This window comes from Lagopus leucura, unplaced genomic scaffold, assembly GCF_019238085.1.
Source record: "Lagopus leucura isolate 7727_CA_CO unplaced genomic scaffold, USGS_WTPT01 Super-Scaffold_100034, whole genome shotgun sequence".
NCBI classification, from domain to species: Eukaryota; Metazoa; Chordata; class Aves; order Galliformes; family Phasianidae; genus Lagopus; species Lagopus leucura.
Window position 1 is genome coordinate 24,928 of NW_024962283.1, and position 27,675 is coordinate 52,602.

At 44.7% G+C, this 27,675-nt stretch overlaps 4 protein-coding genes across 8 annotated transcripts in view; 2 read left to right on the forward strand and 2 right to left on the reverse strand.

The window, feature by feature from the left end:
* Positions 1 to 1,326: 1,326 nt before the first annotated feature.
* Positions 1,327 to 6,336, forward strand: DPAGT1 (dolichyl-phosphate N-acetylglucosaminephosphotransferase 1). The gene is made up of 9 exons (XM_042882424.1): positions 1,327 to 1,524; positions 1,600 to 1,720; positions 1,805 to 2,018; positions 2,547 to 2,693; positions 2,829 to 2,913; positions 3,173 to 3,361; positions 3,973 to 4,060; positions 4,422 to 4,577; positions 5,773 to 6,336. The coding sequence occupies exons 1-9, from the start codon at positions 1,370 to 1,372 to the stop codon at positions 5,836 to 5,838; spliced, it is 1,221 nt and encodes a 406-aa protein (XP_042738358.1). The 5' UTR covers positions 1,327 to 1,369; the 3' UTR covers positions 5,839 to 6,336.
* Positions 6,337 to 6,942: 606 nt separating this feature from the next.
* Positions 6,943 to 8,474, forward strand: LOC122186060 (histone H2AX). The gene has a single exon (XM_042882427.1). It carries the CDS (start codon positions 7,088 to 7,090, stop codon positions 7,517 to 7,519), a length of 432 nt encoding a protein of 143 aa, XP_042738361.1. The 5' UTR covers positions 6,943 to 7,087; the 3' UTR covers positions 7,520 to 8,474.
* A 46-nt stretch (positions 8,475 to 8,520) lies between these two features.
* On the reverse strand, positions 8,521 to 18,313 carry HMBS (hydroxymethylbilane synthase). 2 transcript variants are annotated; one of them, XM_042882425.1, is made up of 14 exons: positions 18,240 to 18,313; positions 18,113 to 18,166; positions 16,279 to 16,351; positions 15,717 to 15,766; positions 15,538 to 15,593; positions 14,084 to 14,161; positions 13,690 to 13,767; positions 13,121 to 13,196; positions 12,345 to 12,458; positions 11,821 to 11,859; positions 10,516 to 10,635; positions 10,237 to 10,290; positions 9,688 to 9,774; positions 8,521 to 8,841 (listed from the first exon to the last, which is right to left on the reverse strand). In XM_042882425.1, the coding sequence occupies exons 1-14, from the start codon at positions 18,261 to 18,263 to the stop codon at positions 8,668 to 8,670; spliced, it is 1,077 nt and encodes a 358-aa protein (XP_042738359.1). In that variant the 5' UTR covers positions 18,264 to 18,313; the 3' UTR covers positions 8,521 to 8,667. The 2 variants fall into 2 exon arrangements, with proteins under 2 accessions (XP_042738359.1, XP_042738360.1); XM_042882426.1 differs by having other exon boundaries at positions 18,255 to 18,294.
* A 113-nt stretch (positions 18,314 to 18,426) lies between these two features.
* VPS11 (VPS11 core subunit of CORVET and HOPS complexes) overlaps positions 18,427 to 27,675 on the reverse strand; it is a 12,353-nt gene continuing 3,104 nt past the window's right edge. For 3 of the 4 annotated variants that reach the window (XM_042882539.1, XM_042882538.1, XM_042882537.1), the window contains 13 exons: positions 26,907 to 27,070; positions 26,560 to 26,807; positions 25,928 to 26,129; positions 25,519 to 25,670; positions 24,416 to 24,602; positions 23,869 to 24,012; positions 22,292 to 22,480; positions 21,836 to 21,997; positions 21,262 to 21,401; positions 20,686 to 20,888; positions 19,980 to 20,151; positions 19,650 to 19,872; positions 18,427 to 18,709 (listed from right to left, as the gene is read on the reverse strand). In XM_042882539.1, the coding sequence (XP_042738473.1) occupies positions 18,545 to 18,709; positions 19,650 to 19,872; positions 19,980 to 20,151; positions 20,686 to 20,888; positions 21,262 to 21,401; positions 21,836 to 21,997; positions 22,292 to 22,480; positions 23,869 to 24,012; positions 24,416 to 24,602; positions 25,519 to 25,670; positions 25,928 to 26,129; positions 26,560 to 26,807; positions 26,907 to 27,070 (2,351 nt within the window). In that variant the 3' untranslated portion in view covers positions 18,427 to 18,544. Of the gene's footprint in view, positions 18,710 to 19,649; positions 19,873 to 19,979; positions 20,152 to 20,685; positions 20,889 to 21,261; positions 21,402 to 21,835; positions 21,998 to 22,291; positions 22,481 to 23,868; positions 24,013 to 24,415; positions 24,603 to 25,518; positions 25,671 to 25,927; positions 26,130 to 26,559; positions 26,808 to 26,906; positions 27,071 to 27,224; positions 27,632 to 27,675 lie in introns of those variants that run through there. The other variant, XM_042882540.1, reaches the window with a different exon arrangement.

Below are 27,675 nucleotides of genomic sequence, written 5' to 3' on the forward strand. Positions count from 1 at the left end.
ATGCTGTCGGCCTAAAAGAGCAAGGCGAAGATGATGGATGAGCTCTTCGATGACTTTTCCCTTTCTTATTGAAAACACCTTTCTCTCAGCTTGACCCTTCACTTGTGCTGACGCACGCGCACCTGCACTGCAGCCCATCATCCAGCTGGAGCCTGTTTGCTTGCCTGCCCTGGGTCACCTTCTCCCAGGAGGGCCGGCAACAAAAGCTGTGCCCCCTCGTTTTACACGTGCCACAGTGGCACTTCCACAGGTGCAGGAAGCTCTCTGGTCAACCACTTCCTCATGCATACTGTAGTTTCTTCCCTCAAAGAACCGAATGCCCGCCTTAGAATTTAAGGCTCAGCTAATACTTCACTAACTTTCTCAGAAGTTCAACAGACCATAGACCAGAAAAGGTCTATTGATACAGCAGTAGCTTTCTAATAAGCCCAGAAAAAGCCATCAGAAACCATCTGAGCTCACCGCATCCCACACAAACACAGAGCAGAGGGAAGTGTGTCCTGCTATTATGTCTTTCACCTCGACTGTGTTTTCTTTCTCTACTCAGTGACTTGCATCCAAACGCAATGCCCGTGGTCAAACCCATGCCTGTCCTGCATTCAACCAGGATCACTCACACAAAGACCACACACCTGGTAACGGTTTTCTGGCTCAGGACGACCCAAGCTAACGTGGGTTTTTTATTTATTTTTTTCTCCCCGTGGGGCCACTCCGTTGCTCACTCTCACAGAGGAAAGCAGTGCCGGGTTCAGGGACGCTTCCTGGGGAGCCAATCAACGGCCCCCGCCAGGTGTGCAGCGGGCGAGGACAGCGCTGCCAGCGGCCCCCTGCCCCCACCGTACCCACCGCAACCTCCCAATGGTCACCTCCGATGCCACCCCCAGTCCCCAAGGTTCTTTTCAGCGCCGCCGTCCACCAGGGCCGCACACTGAGTCCCCGTGCATAGCCTACAAGCGACGGTCGTGCTCAGGAGCCCTGCCGGCGTCGGCAATTGCTGATCACAGAGCAGCGAAGCACATCAAAAAGTCGGGGCGGCTCGACAGGGAGGCCCTCGGTGCTGGAGCAGCCGCTCGAAACGCCAAAGTCACTAGGGCGCTTTTGAGGGGCTACCAGACGGCCCGCGCAGCACTATCGGGGTTCACCCACCTACCGCAGGGTACGGGGAGGGAGGAAGGAGGAAGTGATGTACGCGACGGCGAAACAGAGATAGCGCCGGCCCACTGCCATTGCCAGGGCCAAAGATGGCGCTCCCCTCAAGGACTGAGCGGAAAAGGCGCGCGCGTATCCGGTGCATCCTACTCTAGCGCCCGGCCAGCAAGGTGCGCCGAGAGACGCTCCGTGCCCGTCAGGGCCAGCGCCCGCCGCGGCCATGGTGGCCTGGCCCGCCGCGCCCCTTCTCATCAATCTCGGGGGATCACTGCTAGGTTTCGTGGCCACCCTCACATTAATACCGGCCTTCAAAGACCACTTCTTGGCAGCGCGCCTCGTCGGCGAGGACCTCAACAAGGCCTTCCGGCGGCCCATGTGAGTAGCGGTGCCCGCCGGGCCGGCCCCGGCCCGCAACGTCCCAGCTGACCGCTGGCCTCCCCTTCCTTTCAGCCCCGAGGCACAGGGTATGATCAGCGGGGCCGTGTTCCTCATCATCCTCTTCTGCTTCATCCCTGTGCCCTTTCTGCGGTGCTTCATAGAGGAGCAGTGCACGACCTTTCCTCACGACGAGGTAAGGCTTCTTTGTGCCTGGAGTGCAGCAGGCATTAGCAAGGAATGACCATTAGTGACCAGAGCCCTGTTCTCTGTCCTGCAGTTTGTGGAACTTATTGGCTCACTCCTTGCCATCTGCTGCATGATTTTCCTGGGCTTTGCAGATGATGTTTTGAACCTACGCTGGCGTCACAAACTCCTTCTCCCTACCATGGCATCCCTCCCACTACTTATGGTGTACTTCACCAACTTTGGGAACACAACCATTGTGGTGCCTAAGCCTTTCCGTGTGTTACTAGGCATGCACTTGGACTTGGGTAAGCGCTGACTCACTGATGGTCATTAGCAATGAATTAAGGGGCACATCTCAAACTTTAACATAACAGGTGTCAATCCCTGTGCTGTAGAGGGAACCTGTGGAAGATTTGCTAACTATTAAGTGAGAGGGAACATCACCAACTAAATATCGTGCTGCTGAGAATAGCCATCCAGATATCTATCAAGAGCTCCAGCATATATGTTTACCTATGCATAGATAAGTAGCGTACCTTTTTTCAGGTTTCTGGCAGTATGAGAGAGTGCCAAAGGCACTTGGCCCTCAGATACCAATCCCAGCATCACTAAATCACAGAAATGAAACACAGCAGTTTGCTGTACTTGTGTACAGGTGGTAACATTTACAGGAAAAGGATCTGTTTGTTAGTAAACTACTAATTTGAGAATGTACTGAGACACTATATAATGAATTATAAAACTATAAAACAGGAAACTAGAATTTCAGGCTGTTATCCTATTTACTGTTTCAAATATGAATGCTAAAGTATTTGCCTCATTCTGACCTGCAGGTATTCTCTACTATGCGTACATGGGCATGCTAGCAGTGTTTTGTACTAATGCCATCAACATTCTCGCTGGAATCAATGGGATTGAAGCAGGGCAGTCTCTGGTGATTGCTGCTTCCATTATTGCATTCAACCTTGTAGAGTTAAACGGTAAGGTAACACGTGGGAGTGCAAAAAGCAAAGGGAAATAGAAACTTCAATTTCAGTAGTCAGCGTAGTTGAAAATAACCTAGTCCTGTCTTATCAGAACCTCATTTCTTTTTTTTTTTTTTTTTTTTCCTGTAGGGGATTATCAGGATGATCACATTTTCTCTCTCTACTTTATGATTCCATTTTTTTTTACAACGCTGGGGCTGTTTTACCACAACTGGTAAGAGGATGGTTATTCAGCATTTCTTTGGAAGCATGTTCTTTTTCCCTTTATAAACAAAAACATTTATCAACGAGTAAGCGATATACTGGAGTATAGACAGGCTTCTTGCTAGAACTAAGAACACAAAGCAGCGATCCACTGGTATCTTTTATGCACCAACCTTGCCATTAGGGAATGCCTTCAGGTGGTTATGAAGTCATTATATTGGCAACACTGATTATGACAGACCTTTTCTCCTTTGCCTTGTGGATTGCAGGTATCCATCCCAAGTGTTTGTTGGGGACACCTTCTGTTACTTTGCTGGCATGACCTTTGCTGTGGTGGGGATCCTGGGCCACTTCAGCAAAACAATGCTCCTTTTTTTCATCCCACAAGTGCTTAACTTCCTCTACTCATTGCCTCAACTCTTCCACATTATTCCTTGTCCCCGCCACCGACTACCAAGGTAATGTACCTGAGTGACCTATAACAGTACCAGTTTATGCCCTTTGTCTCCACTACCAGCTGAGAAACAATAACATATGTTGGTTGGTGCTCTTTTTAATACCTATCAAAGTAGGTTGGATAGTTGGCCAGTCATGCTATTTATGGTTGAGTCAATCAGCACAAGTTTCTCGAAGAAATTTACTAGGAAAGACTACTATTTAACACTCATACTCTTTAGAGTATGATTATTCTCAGCTGCAAGACTGAGATAAATAGATACAGGCTGTTCCTACTGCTGTTGCACTAGGATTTGTTAAGATCTTACTGTAGCAAGCATTTCGCAGCACTATGTATTGTCACTGATTGTCGTCATGTCTACATATATTCAGTTCTTCTAACCTTGCAGCTTTATGCATGTGTTAGGTCAAAGCAGGGAGGAATATTTTATTGACTGCCCAAATCTGAGGGACCAAGGTGTGAGCAGCTGCTGCTATACAATATTGGAATATTTTTGCTTTTTTCCACCAGTGTATTTCTTTCTCAGCAACTTGGCTTGAGATATAAATCTACTTATGTAGGGATCACGGTCTCCTTGCTCTGTCCAGACTAAGACTTCAACATTCCTTTTAGGCTCAATCCTACAACAGGGAAGTTGGAGATGAGCTACTCCAAATTCAAAACTAAGAGCCTTTCAACCCTGGGAACATACCTTCTGAAGGTAATAGCAGGAAAAGATTAAAAAAAAAAAAAAACAAGCATGTTTTGAGGAAGGAATCAAACGCATGAGCAGCAGGATGGGAGGGAAGGCAGAACTTCTGGGCTCAGTGGTTATTTCTTGGCTCAAATCAAGAACACATTCTACTTAGCTCAGTCACTGTCTCTTGCAATCAATGCATTAACTACATTAATAATTGCTCTTTTAAAATAAGCACACACAGCAGTTGTTCCAAGACCATCATAAGCCTATCCTGTCTCTTAAGTAAGAACACAAGCCAAACTACTGGGATACAGCAAAACAGATCTAGCAGGAAGCACTAAACATACCTGATGAAATAGCATGCAATATTTTTTTTCCCTAGGTAGTAAAGATCTTGCACATAGTAGATGTGAGGAGTGGAATGGATGAAGATGGTGAATACTCCGAATGCAATAATATGACGCTAATTAACTTTGTTATAAAGCTGATCGGACCCATCCATGAACGAAATCTCACTCTCCTGTTGCTACTCATTCAGGTCAGACAAATGTTCCTGCTAGCAGAGAAATGTATTCTGTGATAGAAGCAGATCCAGATTTGTCTCAAGGATATCAAGGGGAGAGGGGGACTGGAAGCATCATGCTTTTTATACAAAATGCAATTAAAGTTATGCAACTTGAGAATCTGAGCTTTACACAGCTTCAAGAAGAAGCTGTCCTTCCTCTCAGTCCCTAGCATCATTCACTAAGAGCTATTAAATTTCAAGTCCCTAGATTAGCTCGAGAAGCTCCTCAGAGCACAAGTTGCTGGATGCAAGAAGAACAGTAGAAAAAACAGCACTATGTTCTTGCCTTGTCACTCTAACTCAATACAGCCTTTTATCACAGTTCTGTTTTTCAATCATACCAAATAACACTAGTACAAGTGTTATCTCCAGCTGGTGCCCTTACATAAATGTGGCATGAACTCAGTGGTAGCTGGAGTCTGAGCATGGTGTGGGAGCATTTTGAAGCAACTTAGAATGCAAGGAGAACACGCCTTGCAGATACTGCTGCTACTTTTATTCAACACATGAACTCTTACCTGTTACAGCAGACATTCTGTTTCAGAAAAGACATTGCTTAATTGAGTACAATTCCTTTCAATGTCAGCTCAAAGGGAAGAGTTTCTCCTTAGGAAAGAGAAAACACCACTTACATTCCTATTCCAGCAGAAGACTTCCAACAAAGAGAACAAGGCTTAGGCCAAATACATCGGGCAGGAGGGAATGGGAAGTGCATACAGCTTGATTTTGAGTGAGGTCACGGCAGGGAAGTCTTTGCTATGAAAGGATGACAAATTGTAGCTTGACAAGTTGTTTTTCATTACAGGCCATAGAGTTTACATTATAATTTGGGTGTCTTAAGAAGTGCTTTTGCCATCTTTTTGCGTTTGTTCTCACAAGATAAACTTGCATAAACAGGCACAAAATCCCTCACAGATAGGTACAATTTTGATTGAAAGACCAAGAACTTTGGCTAAATTTATGCTTTTCATTTCTTCTACACCTAAAAATTTTACTTTAAGTCTGTTTACGATATAGCACTGTGTTTTAAAGCACATCAAATCTCCATGGAAAAGAAGAACCTGCTAGCCAGTGAATTGTCTGATGTTGTAAGGTTTCAGCTTCAGGTTGGTTGTTTTTTTTTTTGTTTTGTTTTGTTTGTTTGTTTTTTGTCTGTTTTTAAATTTAGGTCCTGGGCAGTGTGATTGCATTTTCAATCCGGTACCAGCTTGTGCGCTTATTTTATGATGTCTGACTGAACTGCCAGGAGCCGCACCTTCCAGTGAACTTTATTCAATTGCTGACCAAAACAATTCAATCTTATTCTGATCCTCTGAGAACTCCAAGCCACCTTTCAGAATGCAAGAAACTACTCCAAGCCAGCCTAGAATCACAATTCTCTTTTTGTAGACAGAGCTCTTCTGTCTAATTCTGCTGACAGAAGACAGTCAACACTACTTGGACGTCCTTGCTACTGAGAATACCTTTCAGAGGGGAAATAAGCAACACAAATCTTTACACAGAGTGTTTAGGGAAAGCAGGAGAAATGAAATTGAAGTTTAAAAAACTTGTCACTGTTCCTTGAGAGAAGAAATAAGAACTGCAATTTCTGTGAGACTCTACAGCAGAACAGAAGAACCAGAATGCCTTCTTGGCTAATTCAGGTTTATCTGTAGAATAATACATTATAAATCATACCCACAACTCAGAGCATTCTGAGAATAAAATAACATGAAATACCCTTTCACCTTCAGCTCTCTGTCCTAAGAATGTTGACTTGCAGTGAAACAAGGTTCCACAGTACAGTGCTGTGCTCTCCTGCCCTGCTCAATGCCAGAAATTTCTGCAGCAGATCCTACAAGCTTTTTTTTTTTTCCTGAGTGTCTAGCATTTGTGCTCTTCACAGATCAGAGCATCTCTGGGACCGGTTAGCAGAGTACAGATCACAGCATCTTTTTGTACAAAGTATCGATAAGAACCACTTAGATTTGCCGGTTACGATTAATTTTTCTCCATCCGAATTCTTATTTAGATAGCGTTATCGGGCACCATAGAATTGCCACCTGACAGCGTAGCTCCAGACATTCACCCGAGGCGCCGCTGCTGAGCCCAGCCACTCCCCCTGCCAGCACACTGCCGAGCTACGCCGGCGAGTCGGACCCCGGGGCCCGGCCGGCGCCGCACTGCCCCATCTTACCGTACCCGGCTGCGAGCGCCAACGGCTACCGCGTGGTACGAATTTGGCGCCTTGTCTTGTGATTGGTCTGTCGCCGTCGCCATTAGATAGGAGGTAAGCGCTAAGGAGTGGGGGCGGGCGCAAAGGCGGCCAGTCAGAGAGGAGGTTCACGCGACAGAGCACCAATAGCGAGGCGGCCTTGTGCTGTCCAATGAGCGGGGCCCTACTGTGCGGGAGGTTATAAAGAGACGGGTGGAGGCGTCCTCCCTTCGTCCCGCCGCAGAGCTGCTGAGAGTTCGGAGTGGTGCTCGGTGCGCTGCGAGACGCCATGTCTGGCCGAGGCAAAAGTGGCGGTAAGGCCCGAGCGAAGGCCAAGTCTCGTTCTTCTCGGGCCGGGCTGCAGTTCCCCGTCGGGCGTGTTCACCGGCTGCTACGGCGCGGACATTACGCGGAGCGGGTGGGCGCTGGCGCACCCGTTTATCTGGCGGCCGTGCTGGAGTACCTGACGGCCGAGATTCTAGAGCTGGCGGGCAACGCGGCCCGCGACAACAAGAAGACGCGCATCATCCCCCGCCACCTGCAGCTGGCGGTGCGCAACGACGAGGAGCTCAACAAGCTGCTGGGCGGTGTCACCATCGCGCAGGGCGGCGTCCTGCCCAACATCCAGGCCGTGCTGCTGCCCAAGAAGACGGGTGGGAGCGCCGCGAGCCCTGCCAAGGCCGGCAAGAAGGGCAGCGGGCAGCAGTCACAGGAGTACTAGGCCGGGCTCCTTCCCTTCCTCCCCCCTCCTCCCCCTTCCTCCCCCCAAGAACCACACAAAGGCCCTTTTCAGGGCCACTCCAATGCTCACTGGGAGAGCTGCGATCCGCGGGAGGGGAGAGGCGGGGGCTGCATCCAAATACCGGCGCAGGGCCCAGGGCAGTGCAGCTCCACGCCCGGAGGCCAACTACGAGGAGCAAGCGCTAGGCCGCGCTGCGGAGCAGGCAGGAAGCACCAGCAGCCGCCATTGGCTGCTCGAGTTCAGTTACAGAAACTGTAAATAGGTGACGTTCTTCGAACAGACTTACTCTTGGGTGCTTACAACGTGACTGTTTCTCTGCTGTTAAATTCAGCAGATGTTGCACAGAAAATAAACAATGCTTCATCTCCAAACTGGAACCCTATAAATAGGTTATTTTGATGTTTCCTTAAGGCACTGCAACATGATAGTGCAAAACAACAGTTCAGCCGTGAACAGTGAAATAGCTCACAGCCTAATGCGAAAGGCAAATTTCTTACTCTACAGGTCAAAGGTTACCAGTTATTGTATATCAATGCATATCCTCATACTACATCTACGTGGGATAAGTTGGCTAACCAGCTACCTAATAGTTCACTATGAACAAGTGACAAGGTTGTATTTAATAACTTAAAGCAACTCTGTAGCCAAAACTTATGAATATAGCATCTGGTAAATTCCCCATGAGGAATGCTTTGGGAACCTAATGCTAGTCTCCTTCAACATTTCTGAAAATAACAGGCCCAAATAATCTGCAATTTCCCAAGTTCAGCGACTACAGAAAATACTTCTTATTGTCAGCACTGCGCAGTACTGCAGTAACACCACTGTTTGGTCTGACTATAATCTGTATTTGATGCTTTGTTACTAAACGCAATAGGAGAACAATTACTACTACATCTGTCCTAACAATAAAAACTTATTTAAGTTTCAGAGAGATTTTGCAACTTAGGTAAACTTCGATAAACGTAACTCCAAGTTAGTTAGGTATTTCAAGTATTTTATGCCCAAATGTCAGACAAGGCTGGTGCAAATGTTAAAAACAAACCTCCCCCTTCCTCCAACAGCTGATTGAGTAGCTGTGAAGCCTGCAGCAAGAATTGTAACAATCTTGCTGCTCTCACTGGGGCCTAGCAGGCATCGTTCAGCTGTCTTGCCACGCGAAGGATGTGCTTAGCTCCCTTGCTCAGAAGTAAACTAGCTAGTTCAATACCAAGATTCTCTGCAGCTTCTTGGGCCTGACCAGGGACGTTTTTGGCTGTGATGCCAACATGCTGCACATCATCATTCGGTCCATCTTCATTCTGCAAGAATAAACACATCAGTGTAAGGCTGTGGGAAGGAGTGGGCAATAAGTCTGCATGAAACTAGATATCACAGAATTGAACTCCCCTGAAAGCAGGTTCTTCCCTAGAGCAGATTGAACAGGAAACCATCCAGACAGGTTTCAAATAACTCCAGCAAAGGAGACTCCCCCCCTCCCCCCCCCCCACCTCTCTGGGCAACCTGTTTGTCAACCTTCTTCCTCATACCTGTATGAAATTTCTGGTGTACTAGTTTGTGCCCACTGTCCCTTGTCCTTCCACTGTGCGCCACCAAAAAAAAAAAAAAAAAAAAAAAGCCTGGCCTCATCTGCTTGCTTGACTTTCATCCTTTAGGTATTAATAAGCATTGCTAAGACCCCTCCCAGCCTTTCTTCTCCAGGCTAAACAGCCCCAGGTCTCCAAGTCTTTCCTCATAATGGAAATGCTCTAGGCCTCTATCATCTTTGCAACCCTCCGCTGGACTTGTTCCAGCAGTTCACTATCTCTTCTGATTTGAGAAGCCCAGAACTAGACTGTTCCACATGTGGCCCCTGCAGTGCAGAAGGTATGAGAACCTCCCCTGCCCTGCTGGCCACGCTCTCTGTAACACACCCCAAGATACCACTGGCCTTCCTTGGCTTCAAGGGCACACTGCTGGCTCACTGAAAAATATTCAGCTAGAATCTGTGGTCTGAATAGCCTTTAGAACTGTATGCTGTGGACTCTCAGAACAATTAGCAGAACAAGGGAAAAACACCTGAAACTGAAGAACCTTTTGATCTCAAAACATCTGGTTTTATCCTTCAGCTACAGGTTTGAATTTTGAGTCCAACATGCATTGCATACCTGTTGTGGATAATTAACGCTGGTCTGCATTGTTTCCTTCAGGCTATCAGACCCATCCAAACTGTAGACTGCACCTGTCAAATACAACTTGGAAAGACAGAAAGAGTTTACCACAAAACCAACCTAGACAGCAACACTTCTGCAGTCAGTCTAATCAGACTGCCAGTCTGATACAACTGTAATGCAAATAATCCTTGTTAGGGAAGTTGCATCTTCCCAAGAAACCGAATACTTTCTAGCTTTCTACCTACTTAATTCATAATCTGTTGTATAAATGCACAGATTTTCCCAAGTCAAAAAGCAGACTTTGAGATCTCAGGGCAAACTTTGAAACGAGAGGATGAAAAAAATCTAATTATCACAGTAAGGGTGTTTTCTAGGACTCAGCTTCTGTAACCAGAACTGCTTTCTCATACTCCTGATTTGGACAATAACCCTTATCTGCCCTACTCAGCTGTGAAGACATCTGCTAGCTGAACCTCAGAGAACATGCACACACTGGAACAGTTTTTCATAAATAATCCCAGATACATACAAAATATTCCTCACCTGGCCATCTTTCAGCATGGTGTTAACTGCAACAGGGACACTACAGCCACCCTCCTGAAAACAGAACGATGTTGCTATTGAGTTTCCTCCCAGTGCATTCAAAGCAGAGATTTCTGAAAAGTATATGCTGCACACAGTTCCGCCTATTTCTGTTCAGGCACTTCCCAGTTCACAAGTTCTCCCTACTTAGCAGGTGTAACAGTCTTCCCACACCACGCCATCGGTTGCACAGAACACTATTTGTTACTGTAAGCAGAAGGGCAAGGATAACACACGTACCAAATGTTTCATGAAAGCCCTCTCAGCAATGCAGCATAATACAGTTTCTCCATCATGCAGGACAGATACCATATTCAGCGTTTCTTGGTCTTTGGCTCGAACCTCCACTGCTAAAGCCCCCTGTAAGACAACAGTAATAACAGAACTCCTCAGCTTAAGTGTCTGTATGCACTCAGCATTGGTCATGAAACACAACTCAGAAGTCTGGATGCATTTCACTCAGGGAGCAGTATTTAAGTACATAGATTTTTCAGAAATTATTCAAGAAACAATCAACTGGTTGCAAGACATCTTGAAGCAACTGCTGTAAAGGGAAACTCAGGACTTAGACAAGTACTGAAGATCATACAGTCACCTGACATCTTTTCCTTAGCTCAACATCAGACCATATCCCTCTTCTGACTACATATATGCAAACACCTGCTCTGCTGTCACAACAGCATAAGAAAGTTGGATAAACATGAGTTCTGCAACCTTGTCTGAAGATAACAGCACTCACAAACCAATTCTTTCCCAACTGGAAAACAAGACAAGAAAAAAAAAAGTATAGTACAAGACATGATTTAAAAAAAAGAAACACTATTTCTGGCTCATTTTTCACTTTCATCTGGCTGACTACCTTCAGTACTGTCATGGGATAACTTCAAAGCCGTCACTGTTTACTGTTTCCAACCTGTAAGTAACAGCAGCAGCTGTTCATCAACCAGGAATTCATCCAGATTGGGAAACAACTGCATTACATTACAATAATGATTGCACTACAAAATGCACAGCCAGTTCAGGTTTCACAAATTTGATACCAACTATGCAACACTGTGTATAAGTTCAGCTACATGACCAGCACGGGCTGGAACAATTTGCCTAGAAACAAGAATGCTAACAACATGCCCCAAGGCAGGCGTTTCAGCTCTGCACAGCCAGAGAGTCAGGACACTGCATGGAAGGGAGTGCCACAGAACCGACACTGCAGCGGCTTTGTACAGATAGCCCAGCATAGCACAAGACTAGCCCTGCCTCATACTTGCAGAGTTGTCCCAGGGTAGCTGCACCACACATTACCTTACCATTTACTATTTCTGTGGCTGATAGAAATCAAACCCCACTACACAGACTCACGGAGCTGACTTAATGTTCTTCACACGCTGAACATAAGGAGAGTAAGAGGCTGCAACAGAGATCACTGTAATTCTTCTTTGGCAATAAATACATCAGAAGTACTTGCTTGCCACAGTTAACCACCTGACATCACAATGCTGCTGGCTTTCCATATGCAGTCAGGCTTGAAGTACAAAAATGGTAACGTACCTGTCCCACAGCATACAGACAATCTTCAGGGCTCAGGAGCTGGAAGAAAGTAAAAACAGAGTTAAGTCACGTTGCACTTTTTAGAACATACAAAGAACTGAACTCCGTGCATACTTCTAACACCACATTTGTGCCCAAGGGAACTATCACCTCCCCCTTCCCATGCCTCAGCATTTCCATCTCAAAAAGTAGGATAAGGTACTATTCCTCACATTGACAGTAGTATTTTATTCATTAGTTAATCAGAAAAAATCTTAGACATGCACTGTTTCACTGCACACATGAAATGCTATGACGTTACCATATTACAAACTGTTCCTGTAACACAAAAAGTATTGCATTTTGTAACTGTATACAAAAAGAAACGAGCAAAATTAAACCCTTCCTAAAGCAAATAACATCAAGCTAACGTGGCAATGGATTCAGCAGACTGCATGTGCACCTCTGATGGGACAATCACAAGGTCTGAAAATCAAGCAGGCAATAGCCTAGAAGAGAATGGGATTTTTTACTTTGACATTCACCTGACCAATGCGATTCTCCCAGCCCATTCTCTTCAATCCAGCAGCAGCCAGGATTATAGCACTGAAGTCTTCCTTCTCATCTAGCTTCTTCAAGCGGGTGTTTAAATTTCCTCTCTGTACAAGTGGTTAAGCAAGTAGAGAAACAGTATGCAGAGTCATACAATCACTTAGCATTCACTCGACTGTTTAAAGCCTCCAAATAAGAATCAGTCAAGGTATTCTGAAAGAAGTGCTAAATATGGACAATTGTTTCTTTGTTTCTGCTGATTAATATTTCATAACAATCCAAGCATGCTCTCTGAAAAGATACAAATGATGCACTTAAATGGCACATACCTGACATCAAATAATTCTGCAGATCAATGAACTGGGTTACTGGGACTGAGGTAATGTGTTTTACCCCCACTTCAGTGGCGTGTATCTAAACTAGCAGCCCAAAACACACTATAGATGTCATGGACTGATCAGCATTTGGCTGCCACTGTGACAAACTTAAGATAGACCTCCACTAAGCAGCCTTCAGAACATCGCTAAATATGAAATGCACCAGCATTTTGAATCTCAGCTAGATTAAAGCTAGGCCCTTTCTTTATAGAATCATGAGAAAACAACAGGACAAAATGCACTACAGAATGGGTTACAGGAGGCAGCCTTTGAGGAAGTGTGTTCCTGAAGATCAGGTACTGTATATCACCCTTGATTCTGGACTTTGTGTCAACTTCCATAATCCTTTCCGCAACTTTGTCCAGATTCAACATTTTGAAGCAAAAGGATACAATATCCCTGAATTCAAGCTGAGGGAACTTCTTTTTGAGCTGGGCTGCTCGCCGAAGTGAACTAGTTCCAATAACACTGTTTGGAAAAGTTAAATCAATGAAATTTAGCATAAAACAGTACTTAGCTCCACCTGAATATACACCAGAAAATACCACAGAAAATATGTGCCCAAAAAAGCAACAAAGAAATCTGAATTGGCTGAGAACAAGAGAACAGACATGCAAGTTAGGATTCTGCTCTGGATGCACTGTCTGCACTGCATGCATCCTCCTGTAATGAGCACTACACAAAGGACCTCATATCCACTCTGGAGACTGAAGCAAGGTAGGGTCTCACTTGCATCTCAAGGGTGCACTACATCTCAAAGGTGGCTAAAGACATTCAAAGTCAATTAACAACATTCTCATTAGCATAGCTCTTTTCAGCATATAGGTGCAGAAGCTAACTGAAGGCAGTGCAAAAACCACTGCAGGATAAGGAAAGCTCACTGATTCATCACTGGGAAATCTGAACAAACTCCTCCTTTCTATTTTTTACACTTTACTGACTTCCCCTTCTCCCTACTCACCTCTTTTCAGGAAGAAGACTGAGCGTTTTCCCACAGTTTTTGGGGTGAAAGACAACAGCATCAAGTGGGTTCTCTCTCCTGCAAAAAAAAAAAAAAAAAAAAAAAAAAAAAAAAGCAAGAGCAGAATGGCAGACATCATTTAACAGAAGGCCATTAAGATTAACAGTTCTGGTGCTGCTCCCTAAAGGAACCATCGTCTAGCTCCAAAAGGCTTCTCCTTTTTTAACAGCAAGGATTTCCAACAAACCTGCTGGCTACGGAACACTAGTTCTCCCACTATTTCAGAGAATAATCAAAGGTCAAACAACAAAGATCTAAGCTGTCATTTTCTACCATTATCCACACTGCAAAATGTTAAGTCCCTCAGACAGTCAGGCTTTGCACGCATACTTACTTGCAAATAGCACCAATGGTAAAGCCAGGAGGAAGAGAAGTTGGCAGGTCCTTCAAGGAGTGAACTACCAGGTCAACTCTATGAATTAGAGAACAGTAATCACAACACTAAACAGATGTTGGGTCATGTAGTGCCAGAGACCCACAGTTAACAACAGGAAAGTGTAGATCCAATTCTTGGGATTAGTTTAGAAAAGAGAAAGAATGCTCAGAACTCTTTAGCCAGAATTACTACTTGTATAACCAAGATGTTATAATTGCAATATAATCAAAAGAGTAAGGCAAGGCAAACAGGGATCACAAAAGAGAATAAGTAGAAGAGCTTACCCTTGGGTTGAGCTCACTAGAAGATATCAAAGAGGAGGATCTCCAGAAGAGATCCTTCCCCTCTGGTAGCCAGCTCTTAAATAGGTCCAGGAGGGGTGGAGCCTGGCTCCACCCCTTCCGGTAGCACAGGTGAATTGCCTTCACCTGTGCTCCTCTGGCTGACTCATGGCTCACCTCAGGTGATCAATCAGAGGTTCAGGCCGTGACTCAGCAGTTGCCATACACTACTAGACTTACATTAGCAATTCTGAAGAGCCATTTTACTTTTCTCTGCCTTTTCTAATCTGGAAAACTGAGATAATGCCTTCCTCCCAGTAGCAGTACAAGATACACTACAACCAGACTGAATTAGCATAAGATAATAGAAATATTGACACAGAGACTCCCTTGAACCAGTATGCAACCAGCATGTTGACTGGTATCATGGTTCAATGTGAAAATAACAGGTAGCAAAGCAAACGCCATCTACTTCACTATAAGGGCAGCAACTTGTAAATGATTGAGCCTCCGGTATTTTTTTCCACTGACTTTACTGGAAAATGCATTATCAAATGCGTACATTACAGATGCAGAAAGGATCTTTGCTTTTAAACATACTTTTATCAAGCCATAAGTACAACAGCCCTACTCAGGATATTTAAGAAAAAACACCAACCCTATATATTTGACTTTTCTGTAAGAAGAAATTACTCCAGACAGCAGCACAACTTGCTCATATACAATTTAGTGAAATATTTAGCATATAGCACACTAACAAGCAGTAAGTATGTTACGCAGTATGCAAACCACAGAATACTGAAATACAGTAACAAAATAGTAAAATAAAGAACACGTTTGCAAGCATGGATTAGATTACACACGCTCTGTTGCACAAGTAACATACAAATCAGAGGAGAAAATATTAAAAAAAAAAATAGGGCAGACAGTCAGAACACCATTATTCCAAAACATGGCCTAAATCCAGGATAGGGAGTTTAAAAAAAGAGAAAAAAAAAAAAAAAAAAAAAAGCATGTTGTATCAGAGAATTTCTTCCTTAATCAGAAAGAAGGAAACCAGATCACACTTATAGCATACAAAAAATAAATAATAAAAAAAATGCCAGACAAGTAATAAAACTGAGCTCTTACTCATTTCTTTCAAGTGCATTTTCCAGCTCTTTGGTAAAGAGGCTCTTCTCCCCAATCTACATGTAAATGAAGAAAAATGAATCACAGAAGAAAACACGCAAGAAAACCCGCATCAAATACATTTACTTTTTTGAGTACTGTATTTTTTAATTCATTCCCACCCAAAATAAATCCTTTACCTTAGACAGTGCTGTATCTAAGATCTTGTCTCCAGTTGTAGACATGGCAACTGCTCAGAGAACACAAAGCCATAGGCATCATCAGAGCACGTTGACTGGTGATATCTACTTAATAGTAACAAGCAATACACACTACCACGCTGCAAACACAGACTTGAGACAGATTCAAGAGCAGCTCACTTCTAAGAATATGTTGTAAGTGAAATAGAGATTTCTTTCATGACTCAAAAACACAAAAGGAGAAAGAGGACAGGTTTTGGGAACAGCCAACTCTAAAGACATTGCCCAGATTCTCAAATAGAGCAATGTAACACCATACGCATATGATACAGGCCCTAATCAGACAGGAGCTTGTATAATCAATCCTTCTCCATTGGAGAATACCGGCAGCAGTTGCTCAGCTATGCAACCTAATAGAATTCAGACTGCTCTCTTAGATAACATGTGGCCAATTCACCTGCTCTTGACAATACCCTATTCACACATAGATAACTGCCTGGCTCCTGTTGCCACCCGACATCAGAGCAGCAACTGGAGGGGAAAAAAACAAAACACCACTTACCAATCTCAAAGCAGAGATCAGGGTAAAAGTCACGGAGCATCTCAACCACACCATCAGTCTGAATCCGGGCTAGCTGCAATGAACACGAAAACAAAGCACTACGCAAAAAGCCTAAGCTACACAGCAGCTAGAGAGGACTTTGTCACTCTTTGATAGTCGTGCAGGCATGACCCACTATGTTCTTTAAGTTATAAGCATTAGAGAGAAGCAGCTCCAAATACAATAGGTCATGTATACAAATCCTTTGAGCCTGTAAGGTGACCAGAACATTTCACAGAACTTCTTTAAATCTAAGCAACAAAATAACCTCTCCCCATCTCCAGCACTGCTACGATCCAAGCATAACAAGTCAAAACAAAAACAATGTATTGAGTTAGGAAGAACAGCTGAAGCAAAAACGTGTTAGGGTTCGCATGCACACTGCTTCCAGCTGCCCTAAAATCACTAGCTGTCCCCGAGGCAGAAGTTTCATTTCTCAGAGGCAATGTTATACATACACAGCATTTACCTAAGTGTACCTAACTAACCTTAAGGCGTTTCTCCTCTATGGAATGTCACTGCTGAAAGACAGGTGTTTATTGGAAAGCAAACAGAAAGGTAAGAAAAGCCTGTCATTCACCGAAGAAAGAAAAAGTCATATAACAGAAAGTAACTCCTGCTTTTTCTCAAGCCATTAATTTTGTCGACGTTGCATGCTGGTTTTGTTTGTTTGTTTGTTTGTTTTGTTTTGGTTTTTTTTGTTGTTGTTTGTTTGTTTGTTTTAAGTCAGTATCATTTTTTTGGAGTCAGTATGATTTTGCCTCTAAAAGTCCTACAGGTACTGGCAAATATGAATTATTTAGCCTTGATAGAATCAAAATGCTATTCAGAAATTCTACAGACAAAAAAGTACCAGCTAAGGTCTGCACAAACAGCAAGCACCAGATCTTAAGGCAGAAAAGAAAAAAAAAAAAAAAACAAGGCGGAGGCAAGCAAAATAAAAACAGAAGAATCAAGCAAGCACTTCTAACTACAGCGTTTCAGCTTCTTTCCTGGTAACGAGCTACGTAGCCCGGAGCAATTAACTTTGTTCTCAAGACTCTAGCTTCCTTACATACAAAATGAGCATAGCTTGTGGCTTCCCATTGCAACCTCAGGCTAGAAAAAGTAGTAGCATGCGTGAGCCTATGATCTGTACTCTGAAGTCCGCATGCAATGCTTTCTCTCCCTCCTTGAAGTACCGAATCTTTCTTAGACCTCGCTACCAGAACGAACAAGTTTATCGCAGAACAAAGGCCTGAAGGACGGTTATCTTCCGCGAGTCAGCTCCTCCCTTGCTGCAGCAGGATGGCAAGATACCCACTGTATCTCCGGACAAATTCTTCCCCCGGCCTTTGGGAGGGCTGGAGAGTTTGGGGCGGGTCCCGCCTCACCTCTCCGCAAGAGCCGCGCCTGCCTCGCAATTCAATAAACAGAAAGATACCCGTTATCGTAGAAGGTGCCACGTTAACTCCGCAAATCGCACGAAAGAAGCGCTAATGAGAGCAAACGGCCCCACCGAGAAAAGCGTTCACAAGTTTTTTCTCGAGCTCTCAACAAACGACCCAGAACGGCTGAGCCCTCCCAGCAGCCGCTACCGAGTGCGGAGCTCCGAGGGAGCTCTGCTCTTCCCTGCAGACCTCGAGCAGGGGAGCAGCAGCACGGGCTCGCCTCCCTGAAGAGCATGGACGCCGCTCTCGCTTGCTTTTCGAGCACGAAAGCTGCCGGGACCCGGAGAAACGAAAGCATCCGCTTTCGTGCACAGCTGTCCAGGGCTACCTCGGGCTCCCCACACCCCCAGATCGCCACCGCCTACCTGGCTCCGGCGGGTACCCACGCGGATCGCCCTGTTGCCAATACCGTTCTTGCCCTGCAGCAACAATGCACTGTTAGCGGCCCCGCAGCTGGCCGCGCACCCTCCCTCCCGCCGCGCCCCGACTCACCGCAGCCGGGCGTACCTCCGCCATGGCGCCGCTCCGCCCTCAGCTCTTCCCGGGGCGCCCCATGGCCCGGCCCCGCCCCGCCCCTCCGACGCGTCACTTCCGTCGGGGCCGTCCGTGTGACGGAGCCCTAGCCCCGCCTTTCCGCGGCGCCCGCCGTCGCCCGCGCTGCACTTCGCACGCTCCGGCGTAAAGCCGACTTGGTTCCATTTATTATTGGAGAGCGAAAGATGCGGGGGCGAAGCGCGCGCCCACGCCGTAAACCCGTACAACCCGAGAAGGCGCGCGGTGCAACGGGAACCCCCAGCTCAGGTACTACGCTTAGTGTGCATCAGCAGCTCCCTCTGGAGGCCAGCCTCAATGGTCGTAGCTGACTTTCCCAAAGGCAAATCTGTGATGAGGGTGAGCTTATTAAAAACGCCTCGACCAAAGTAGTCAGCGACGACGGAAAAACCATCATTGGAGCACTTAAGCTGCAAGACACAAAGCAACGCCATCAGGAGCTGGCCAGAGGCCCTTGCCTCCAGAACATACCCTTTCATCCCTTTACTTACAGCCCCGTATTAGGGACATAGCAGTTTAAAACCACTAATTTGCTATTTCATGCAAATGCCACATATAGCAAGCTTTTCTACCACTGAGTTATCTTAGGCGTGAAAGCTACTACCTTAGTTGCACTGGTTTATCTTTTATGTTTGCAGAACATCAAGGACTCTCTCTACTCCAGCTGCTGAATCATAGAAATGCTCAGGTTGGAAAAGACCTTAAAGACCAAGTCCAACTGCAACCTAACCATACTACCCCGACTCTAACAACCCTCTGCTAAATCATGCCCCTGAGCACCACATCCAAACGGTTTCTAAACACCGTTTAAAACCACCTCACCTCTCTGAGGAGTCTTTTCCAGTGATATACTGAAAGAGTTGTTAAGAAGTTTGTCCTGATATCCAATCTAAACTTAACCCTGGTGCCACTTGAGGCCATTTCCCCTTGTCCTGTCACCAGTGAGTGAGAAGAGACCAGCTCTGTTCTCACTGGAAGCACCTTTCAGATATCGGAAGAGAGCAATTAGGCCTCCCCTCAGCCTCCTCTTCCCCAGACTCAACAGCCCCAGTTCCTTCAGCAGCCTTATTGCCCTTCTTTGGACCTGCTCCAGCATCTCAATGTCCTTTCCGTACTGAGGTGCCCAAAACTGAATGCAGTACTAGAGATAGGGCCTCACCAGTGCCTAGTACAGGGGCAGGATGACTTCCCTGGTCCTGCTCACCAGGACTCCACCTCCAGTCACTCTAGCTCCATGAATCTACTTATCCTTCTCTAACAGCCCCTAGGGGGAGAGGGGTGTCTGTCTGCAAAAGCAGTCTAAACTTAAAAAAAGAAAAACACAAACCCACAGGGCAACAAATACCATACCTGATGCTGAAACTGATCATGCAGATCTCTCTTCTGCTCCTGGGCTCGGATCATGTCCATCACTTTGCGATTTTCAGGCATGCAAGTAGGACATTCTGAATCACTCTCAGAGTAGCTTTCAAAGCAGTGCTGGTGGAAGGAATGACCACACAGGAAATGGACCGAGGGCAGCTCCAGGGCACTGGTGCAAATGCTACACTTGGTCTTCTGAAAGATCTTGGGACTGAAACAGTGACAGGAAACAGAAGGGCAAAAAAAAAAAAAAAAGTGTATTTTTCTTTAGTTAGAAAATAATATTCCAATGTAAGACAAGAGATCACAGTCCTGCACCTTGCTTTTAGCTCTTCAATCTCTTGACGGATCCTTGTAGTTTCGTCCCGGTATTTTTGAATTTTCTGCCCATCTTGCTCTATCTGGCAGCTCTGCTTCTGCAGCTTGTTGACAAGATAATCCTTAATCACAGACAATGTGGCTGTGGAGTTGTGAGCCAGTGTCTGCACAACTGAGGATAATTCAACGTTAGTTTAAATGCAAGTGAAGAAAATTGCCACTACACTCATCATGACTCGACAGCCTACTTTCCATTAAAAGGAAACCAACAGGCAAAAAACTTCCCACATTCCTACTGAATTAGAAAACTTACTTAAAGATGCAATTTCAGCTTGCTCTCTACAGGGCCCCAACCTCCAAAGCCATGACTGGGAGCACATTTAAATAGCCCAGACCAAAAGGGCAAAGGAAAAATGTAGTGGACTGAGCTCTATTTCAACTTCTCCGCCCATCTACAGAAAGAGCTTAAGATGCCCTTCACCTCTCCACACTGAGGGAATAGAAATAAAACAGACACCTCCGCAACTGATACAGCAGATCTTTCTTCCCCAAATTGCGAAGCTGCCACTGGCATCACCTTTTCCTCTACAGCAGATTGTCATTTGAATTGGTGGACTCAAGCTTCATTGATACTTCTCTCACATTCTTAGTCTACAGATGCCATAAAGCCTTTTTGTTACCCCAACATTAGGCCACATATTATTACCAAGAAGTGGAGGCATAAGATTCTTGTTCTCTATGTGTTTTAGCACTGCAGCAATATACTCCTTGCAGTCTTCCTCCTTCCGTGCAAAGTAGCCAAGAGCCTGTTCCCAAAGACAAGCCTCTTGGTCCCCGTACAACTCGCACACTTCAATCACTTTCTTGTACTGCTCGTTCTGCATGTGGTAATGCATGATCTGTTGAAAACTAGAGAATCACAGAATCACAGAATTGTAGGGGTTGGAAGGGACCTCCAGAGATCGAGTCCAACCCCCCTAAGAAGAAAGCAACATGTCAGTTGCAAAAATCTATCTTTTGAAAGGTTATAGGGGCCTCATGTTTCCACTCAGCCACACAATGCCCAAACATCCCCACAGAAGCCAAGACTGGTCTGTCATCTGTCCTCTAGATCACTGTCCTGCTCCAAAAGAAGGATATTTTCAGCTGAGCAGTGATGTACGCAGTTTCTGTCCTGAGATACTCAATAGGTCCTTACCATTGTAGGGCAGGGGCATTTACGGCTCAGAAATCCCTGAGATGGGGCAAGCAACAGGACTCCGGGGAGAAAAGCAATACTCACAGTTTGCCCTGTTCATAGAGGTAGAGGACACCATCCTTGAAATTGTGCATCTGACATAAGACCAAGGCCTTATCAAAGACTGTTTTGAATCTTCCACTCTTCAGGAGAGTGAGTGCTTCATCGTGCAGCTTCTCCTTGATCTGTGGAAAACAGGAATGGAATGGCAGGGGAGAAGAAACAGAACAGTTTTGCACCAATATCTGAAAACAATTTGCAGCTTTTCTAGAGAGAAGCAAAGTTCTGATGTTTGCTCTTTACCCTTTTTAAGCAATAAAGAATTTATTTTACCCTAACAGCCAGCACCTTCAAAGATTAAGGCAAGCATATCCAATTTCATGAAAAAGACATTTACCCACATTGCATTGTCTGGAATCTGTATGCATACAAAATACGCTTGCCTCACTGAAATAAGTATTCTCTCAGTCAGTAGGCTGCATTCCCATTTGTCACTACAACATGAGAATTGCCTTACATTAACAACGCCTATCTGGAGAGGTTATGGAGTTGGCAGGAATGCAAACAGAATTCCCAAACACCAAAGCTTTATCTCAAAATAGAAAACCAAAGATCAAACCTGCTTATCTAGTTCATGTGCCCAATTCTGGAGACGAAGTTCCAATAAAGTGTCATATACACCCTGTGGAGAGTCAGACTGCACCTCAGTCATGTGCTCCAGAAAAGCCTTCAGTTCTCGGGAGTTGTTTGCAAAGACTGGAATGAACTCCTCAGAATTGGCCTGCAAAATAACCATAAAAAAAACTTGACTGACCACCCACCCAGTCACAGCCGGACAGGCAGTTCTTCTCTAGAATTTGTACAGCTCACTCCCAGAATGACCCATAACAGATACATCACAATACAATTACTGCAGTGATCAGTTCTGAGCAGTAACTTTAGACAGTTTCATCACTAAGACTACCAACACGCTACAACGTGGCCCCTCATTATGCCTAGAATGTCAGGCATGCAGGAGCACTCGCTACAAAGTTTCTATTACCAAACAGTACCTCTCAGTCAAAGCAAACTATACCTTTTTTCCTTCCAGGACCCCAGGGCCTTCACTGTTCCCTGATGGCTGGTAATCAGTGCAAAGGTTCTTCAGTAGTTCCGTTGTCTCTTTAGGGACATGGTGCATCAGGATTTTACCATATCGCTTCATGTTACTCTCTGCTTGATCAAAAGGCAGTTTTCCAATGTAGTGCAAAGCCTCTTGATAGTTCTGTAGAGGCAGCCAGCAAGGATCACATGACATCAGCCTCTACTCTCCACAATGATGTTAGCACAAACAGCATTCAAGATATGCTGCAAGTATGTCAAAAACAACATCTGCTCTAAATTAACACCTAATGTTACTATTCCTGATTGTTGACATCCTCAGGGAGACAGGCTGGCTGTGACCAGGGGAAAGAAATCAACTTTAAGAGGGCTCTGTCAGTAATTGATTTGAGAACACTGTAAAAAAAAAAAAAAAGTGCACGAACAAAAAAGAATAACACTGAATCAGAACCAGTAGGCCACTGATTTCCACCTGAAGTCCACTGTACAGTCCAGAAGCAGAACACCAAGAGACAAACAACAGCATGTGCTGCTACTGCCTTAACAGTCCCATAAGCATACTAGCTACAGGGAAGAGGCTCATAGAATCACAAGGTTGGAAAGGACCTACAAGATCATCTAGTTCAACCATCCTCCTATCACCACTACTACCCACTAAGCTACTAAACCATATCATATAGCACCTCCAAACGTTTCCTGAGAACCACCAGGGACAGTGACTTCATCTCCCTGAGCAGGCCATTCCAGTGCCTAACAACTCATTGAGAGAAGTTTTTCTTTATGTCTAATGTAAATCTCCCCCGCGCAATTTGTGGCCATTTCCTTGGCTCCTATTTGTTATCTGGAAAAAGAGGCCAACCCCCTTGTACAATTACTGAATATACCGATGTTATGGTATAGCAGCGTAAAATTACTGAATATACAGATGTTATGGTATAACAGAGAGCTTGGCTATGTAGTTTTTAGGTACACTCACCCGCATCCTGGGCTCACGTAGGAAAATCCAGTGGAGCGGATCTCCAGAAGAGATCCTTCCCCGCTAGTGATCAGCTCTTATATGGGTCTAGGAGAGGTGCAGCCAGGCTCCACCCCTTCCGGCAGCACAGGTGGAGTGCCTTCACCTGTGCTCCATGGCTGACTCATTGCTCGCCTCAGGTGATTAATCAGAGGTTCAGCCTGTGATTCAGCAGTCCCCATACACTCCTCCTCATCACAACCTCCCTTCAGGAAGATGGAGAGTGCAATGAGCTCTCCCCAAGCCTCCTCCTCTTCTCTAGATGAAACAATCCCAGCTCCCTCAGCCACTTCTCATAAGATTTGTGCTCTATACTCTTCATCAGTTTCACTGCTCTTCTCTGGACATGTTCCAGGGCCTCAATGTCCATGTAGTGAGGGGCCCAAAACTTAACACTGTACTCAAGGTGTGGCCTCACCAGAGCTGAGTACAGGTGGAGTAAGAGCTGAGGACAGTGAAATAAGATTCTTACCAGCAAAGAAGGCTAGAGAAGCAATATTCACATCAGTAAGAACACAAGAGCAATAACACTTCACCTTAATGTCTTCTAGCTGGATTTTGAGATACCATTCATGATGGGCATGCTTTTCTGCCAAGTACACAGCATGGGAGTAGTAACCTGCTTGACGAAGCACCTTGATTGCTGTTTCCACATCAAAGCGAACTTCACTCTCACTAGCCTACAACAGAAGCAGAAAGATTGTGGACTGTAGGAATTATGCCAAGGAACAAGCAGAAATTATTTGTGTTTGAAAAGGAAAGCCAGAGCACTGATAATTTAATACCTCTCGAGCAAGGAAAAAAATCACGTGCCGAAAGAAAGTAGTAGTTTATCCACCTCTCAGTGAACAGCTAGTCACGCTAACAAAAGCCAGCACATCTCAAACTGGAATAGCAAGCCAGCAAAACTGAGAATGCAACTAAGAGCTTGGAAATAAAGCATCACAAATAAAAGCAGTGGGGCACAAACTAATTCTTTTCCTTCTCAACAGCCCCACAGGAGACAATTTACACTGTTACCACCTCTCCCTATTAATTATCATGAAATAACGCAAAATTCTTAAGTCACCACCTTCCCGTTACCTTAATGAACTCCTCCAATTTGGTGCTATCTTTGAGTTTAGTATAGCAGTTCAGCAGAAGTGTAGTATGGTCTGCATTGGCAAGAGATTGCAGGTGGAGTGTCTGCAGATAAGCAGTGAGATTGTGGATGCGCTGAGCATCTAGGAATTTCCGAATAACATAAGATGGTTCCAATTTCCCTATAGTTCTGGGAGAGGAAAAGTCATGTTACAATAGATCATGCACAGCCAGGGAATCAAAAAGCCAAGAGAAATTCATAACAGAACCCTGAACTTCAGACACTAACTCACCTGTGACTACTCAGCTATAACAGTAACAAGCAGTTATGCTCCAAGACCACCCACACAGAGAAATAAACATCTCTATGAAGGTTGAAACTGAGAAGACATCAGTAGCACATAGGAAGTTTGTGTTCCTTTAAAGGCTCCCATGAGAAGATGGGCTGCACTCCAGCCACAGCTAATTGATAAGCCCAAGAAGGAAACATAAGACTAATCTTCCTTTCTTTTAGTCACGTAACTCAGTCTTATCTGAGCGCTCACACCCACATGCAGCAGTTTAGCCACAGTTACCCCACTACTTGGGGCAAGTTTTCAATTTGATATGTGCTGACATCGCCCAGGTATAGGACTCCAGAATTTCGGTTCTACATGAATGTAGCATTACAAGTTTTTAGTAAGCCTCAGAACAGACTGCTCTAATTATTATAAAACCTGACATGTGTAAACTGATATTAGTATGATCATATTCCAAAAAGACTGCCAATACTGATCAAATCACACTGCCCACCTTACACTGCATCTTCACACTGACAGTGCTTTTTGTACTTACATAAACTTTCACATTCTACAATTTCACAATGTCCTTTTACATACACAATAACTTGTACGGTACACAGCATTCCAAGAGAGAATAATCCTTTGATTACAGTAACATTATCTGTCCCCACTCCATCCCAATTTGACCTGTATTTTCCTCTCTATTTGCAGAGCTTTCACTATGAGTCATGCCTTCTGGCTCCAAGGGCTTAAACAGAAAAATCAAGACTCTCATAAGCTCCCATCTATGCTACACTGCCCTTGCTCTGAACAACCACTGCTTACCGGATATATTGCTGGATGGCTCCATCATGGTTCCCCTTGTTATAGAGATGATCACCATACTGCCGGAAGATCTCTGACAAGCCATCACTGTCCAAATGGTGACTCTTGGCTAGATTAATGGCCATTTCAAATAAGTTCTTTCTGAAGAGCATCTATTAAAATTCAGCATAAGAGCAGTATGAGGGAAATACCACATCCCAAAACCTGCCTGGAAAACAATCTGTTTCTTTTTGGTGCTGGACAGGTACATACAGTGAGGCTCTGCACACTGGTTAGGTTGGAGAGTTGGGAAGTCACTTGTTACACTGTAACATGTCTACCTGAACCTTTCCACTTCTTTCATCTGTATAGCCAGTACAAGCGCCCCCACAGACATAAAGCAAACTAATAACATAACAGATTCACATGCCTCAAGTTTGGTTTGGGCATCCTTCTCCTGCAGTGCATGGATCTTCCCATCTCTGGTCAGAACATACAAAGAACCCCATTCTGCTAAGACATCTACTACATCATCAAAGATTGAACTGTATGCAATGAATTTGTTGCACAAGTCGTAGATATTCAGAACTTGTTTGTCTGAATTCTGTGCCTCATTTCCAGCAAACTCCGACCTGGAGAGCAGAAGAAAGTTTTTTAGATTTTTAGAAAATAAGGTTCATATGGCCCAAATACATTTGATACCTACACAATCTAAGGATGCTGAGAGAACAAGATAAGTGAGAAGCGTCTTGACAATTAAACAAGGTGGAGCCATGTGCAAAACATCACATATTTATCCATGAGTGTGACTGGTGTGCTAGACTGAAACATTCACATGAGCAAAAAGAAATCCCCCATGTTCAGCATGCTTGACTGCACTGCACTAGCAACAGAAGTTAATTAGTATTTGGGTCTTGGTTTATCTTGAAACTCATTGACAACACTATCATCAGTCCCTAGAGCAAAGTTTCACAGGGAAGGGAAAAAAAAAAAAAAAAAAAGAGGGAAAGCCAGAAACTGCAACAATTAAATAGAAAATTCAACTATTCCAAGGAAACATACTTAGGAGAAGTTTTTCGGTCCTTGGAGACAATGATGAGATACCCCCGATACCAGTGAACAATCAGCTTTTGTCCCTCAAAAGCAAAGCAGGGGCCTCGTTCATCTGGTTGATAAAGGTATACACATTCATTTCCTGCTACAATGAACTGGAGGTCCTGGGAGGGGTCGCTCAGAGAAGAACAACGCAATCCACAGCCATGAGTGTCCAGCTCCAGATGAGAATAGTCTTTCACAGAAAGCAGGTAGGACTACGGAGAAAATACAAGGTTTTGGGGCTTACCTGAAATAGACTCTGAAGGCAGTGCAATTGTAAGTCAGATTCTCGCTTTTTCAAATTAATTTCCCACCTGGATGTTCTCTGTGGTCACCACAAACAGATGCGTTGTTTTGCCAGACTGTCGAAAAGCAAGACCAGTAACTGGGTAACTGCCTTCATGTAGGATCTGGGTCTTACTATGCCGATCTCGAGTGATGTCTCCTTTTGTAAGCACAACACTCCCATCTGCAAAACCTTATGAAAAGGATAGATCAAACTGTTCACTTCTGTGGCACACTTGAAATATTATGCAGGGCAAGTTAGTACAGATGCAGCCAATGACAAAAATCTGCTTGCCAGCAAAGTATCAAGCTCCTAAACTGCTGCAGGCTCTCAATTAAATACCTACCAATCTCTCCCCACACGTGACGGCACTGTTCGATGCTCAACTTGTTCTCCCCCATCATGAACTTCACTTGCAGGTTGTTTTTGTTTGGGTCTTCCTATATTTAGCTTTAAGAATAGCCCTTTCATCATCTAATTTTAACTATCAGTTATTTCACTTACTCAAAGCACGCTACACACAAAAGAAACAGTTTTCACAGTTTGCTGACAGCATCAATCCAGTAAACTGTTTCAAGTCACAGCACTAATAATGGAAGGTCACAGCACTAATAATGGAAAGACTTAATTTCAGTGCAGAGACTAACTCGCAGAAACAGTTTGTAGCCTTGCTACATTCCCGCTCTTATTTTAAGCAAGCAACATTTAAAAGGCACAATTAAAGCAGAACAAATGGAGATTGGCTTTGTGGGCTTTAAGAAAGTTTCCACACAGTACATGGGGGGGGGGGGGGGGGG

Bases quoted from the DNA above. Each gene is read 5' to 3' on its own strand.
- DPAGT1 (XM_042882424.1), top strand. From the start codon at position 1,370: ATGGTGGCCTGGCCCGCCGCGCCCCTTCTCATCAATCTCGGGGGATCA. The intron at 2,694-2,828 runs GTAAGGTAACAC...TTTTTCCTGTAG, and splicing joins CAACCTTGTAGAGTTAAACG to GGGATTATCAGGATGATCAC. The intron at 4,061-4,421 runs GTAATAGCAGGA...TTTTTTCCCTAG, and splicing joins TGGGAACATACCTTCTGAAG to GTAGTAAAGATCTTGCACAT.
- LOC122186060 (XM_042882427.1), top strand. From the start codon at position 7,088: ATGTCTGGCCGAGGCAAAAGTGGCGGTAAGGCCCGAGCGAAGGCCAAG.
- HMBS (XM_042882425.1), bottom strand. From the start codon at position 18,263: ATGGCGGAGGTACGCCCGGCTGCG. The intron at 12,459-13,120 runs GTATCCTTTTGC...CCACTTGTACAG, and splicing joins AGCTTGAATTCAGGGATATT to AGAGGAAATTTAAACACCCG. The intron at 8,842-9,687 runs GTATGCAATGCA...TTATTCTTGCAG, and splicing joins GCGTTAATTATCCACAACAG to AATGAAGATGGACCGAATGA.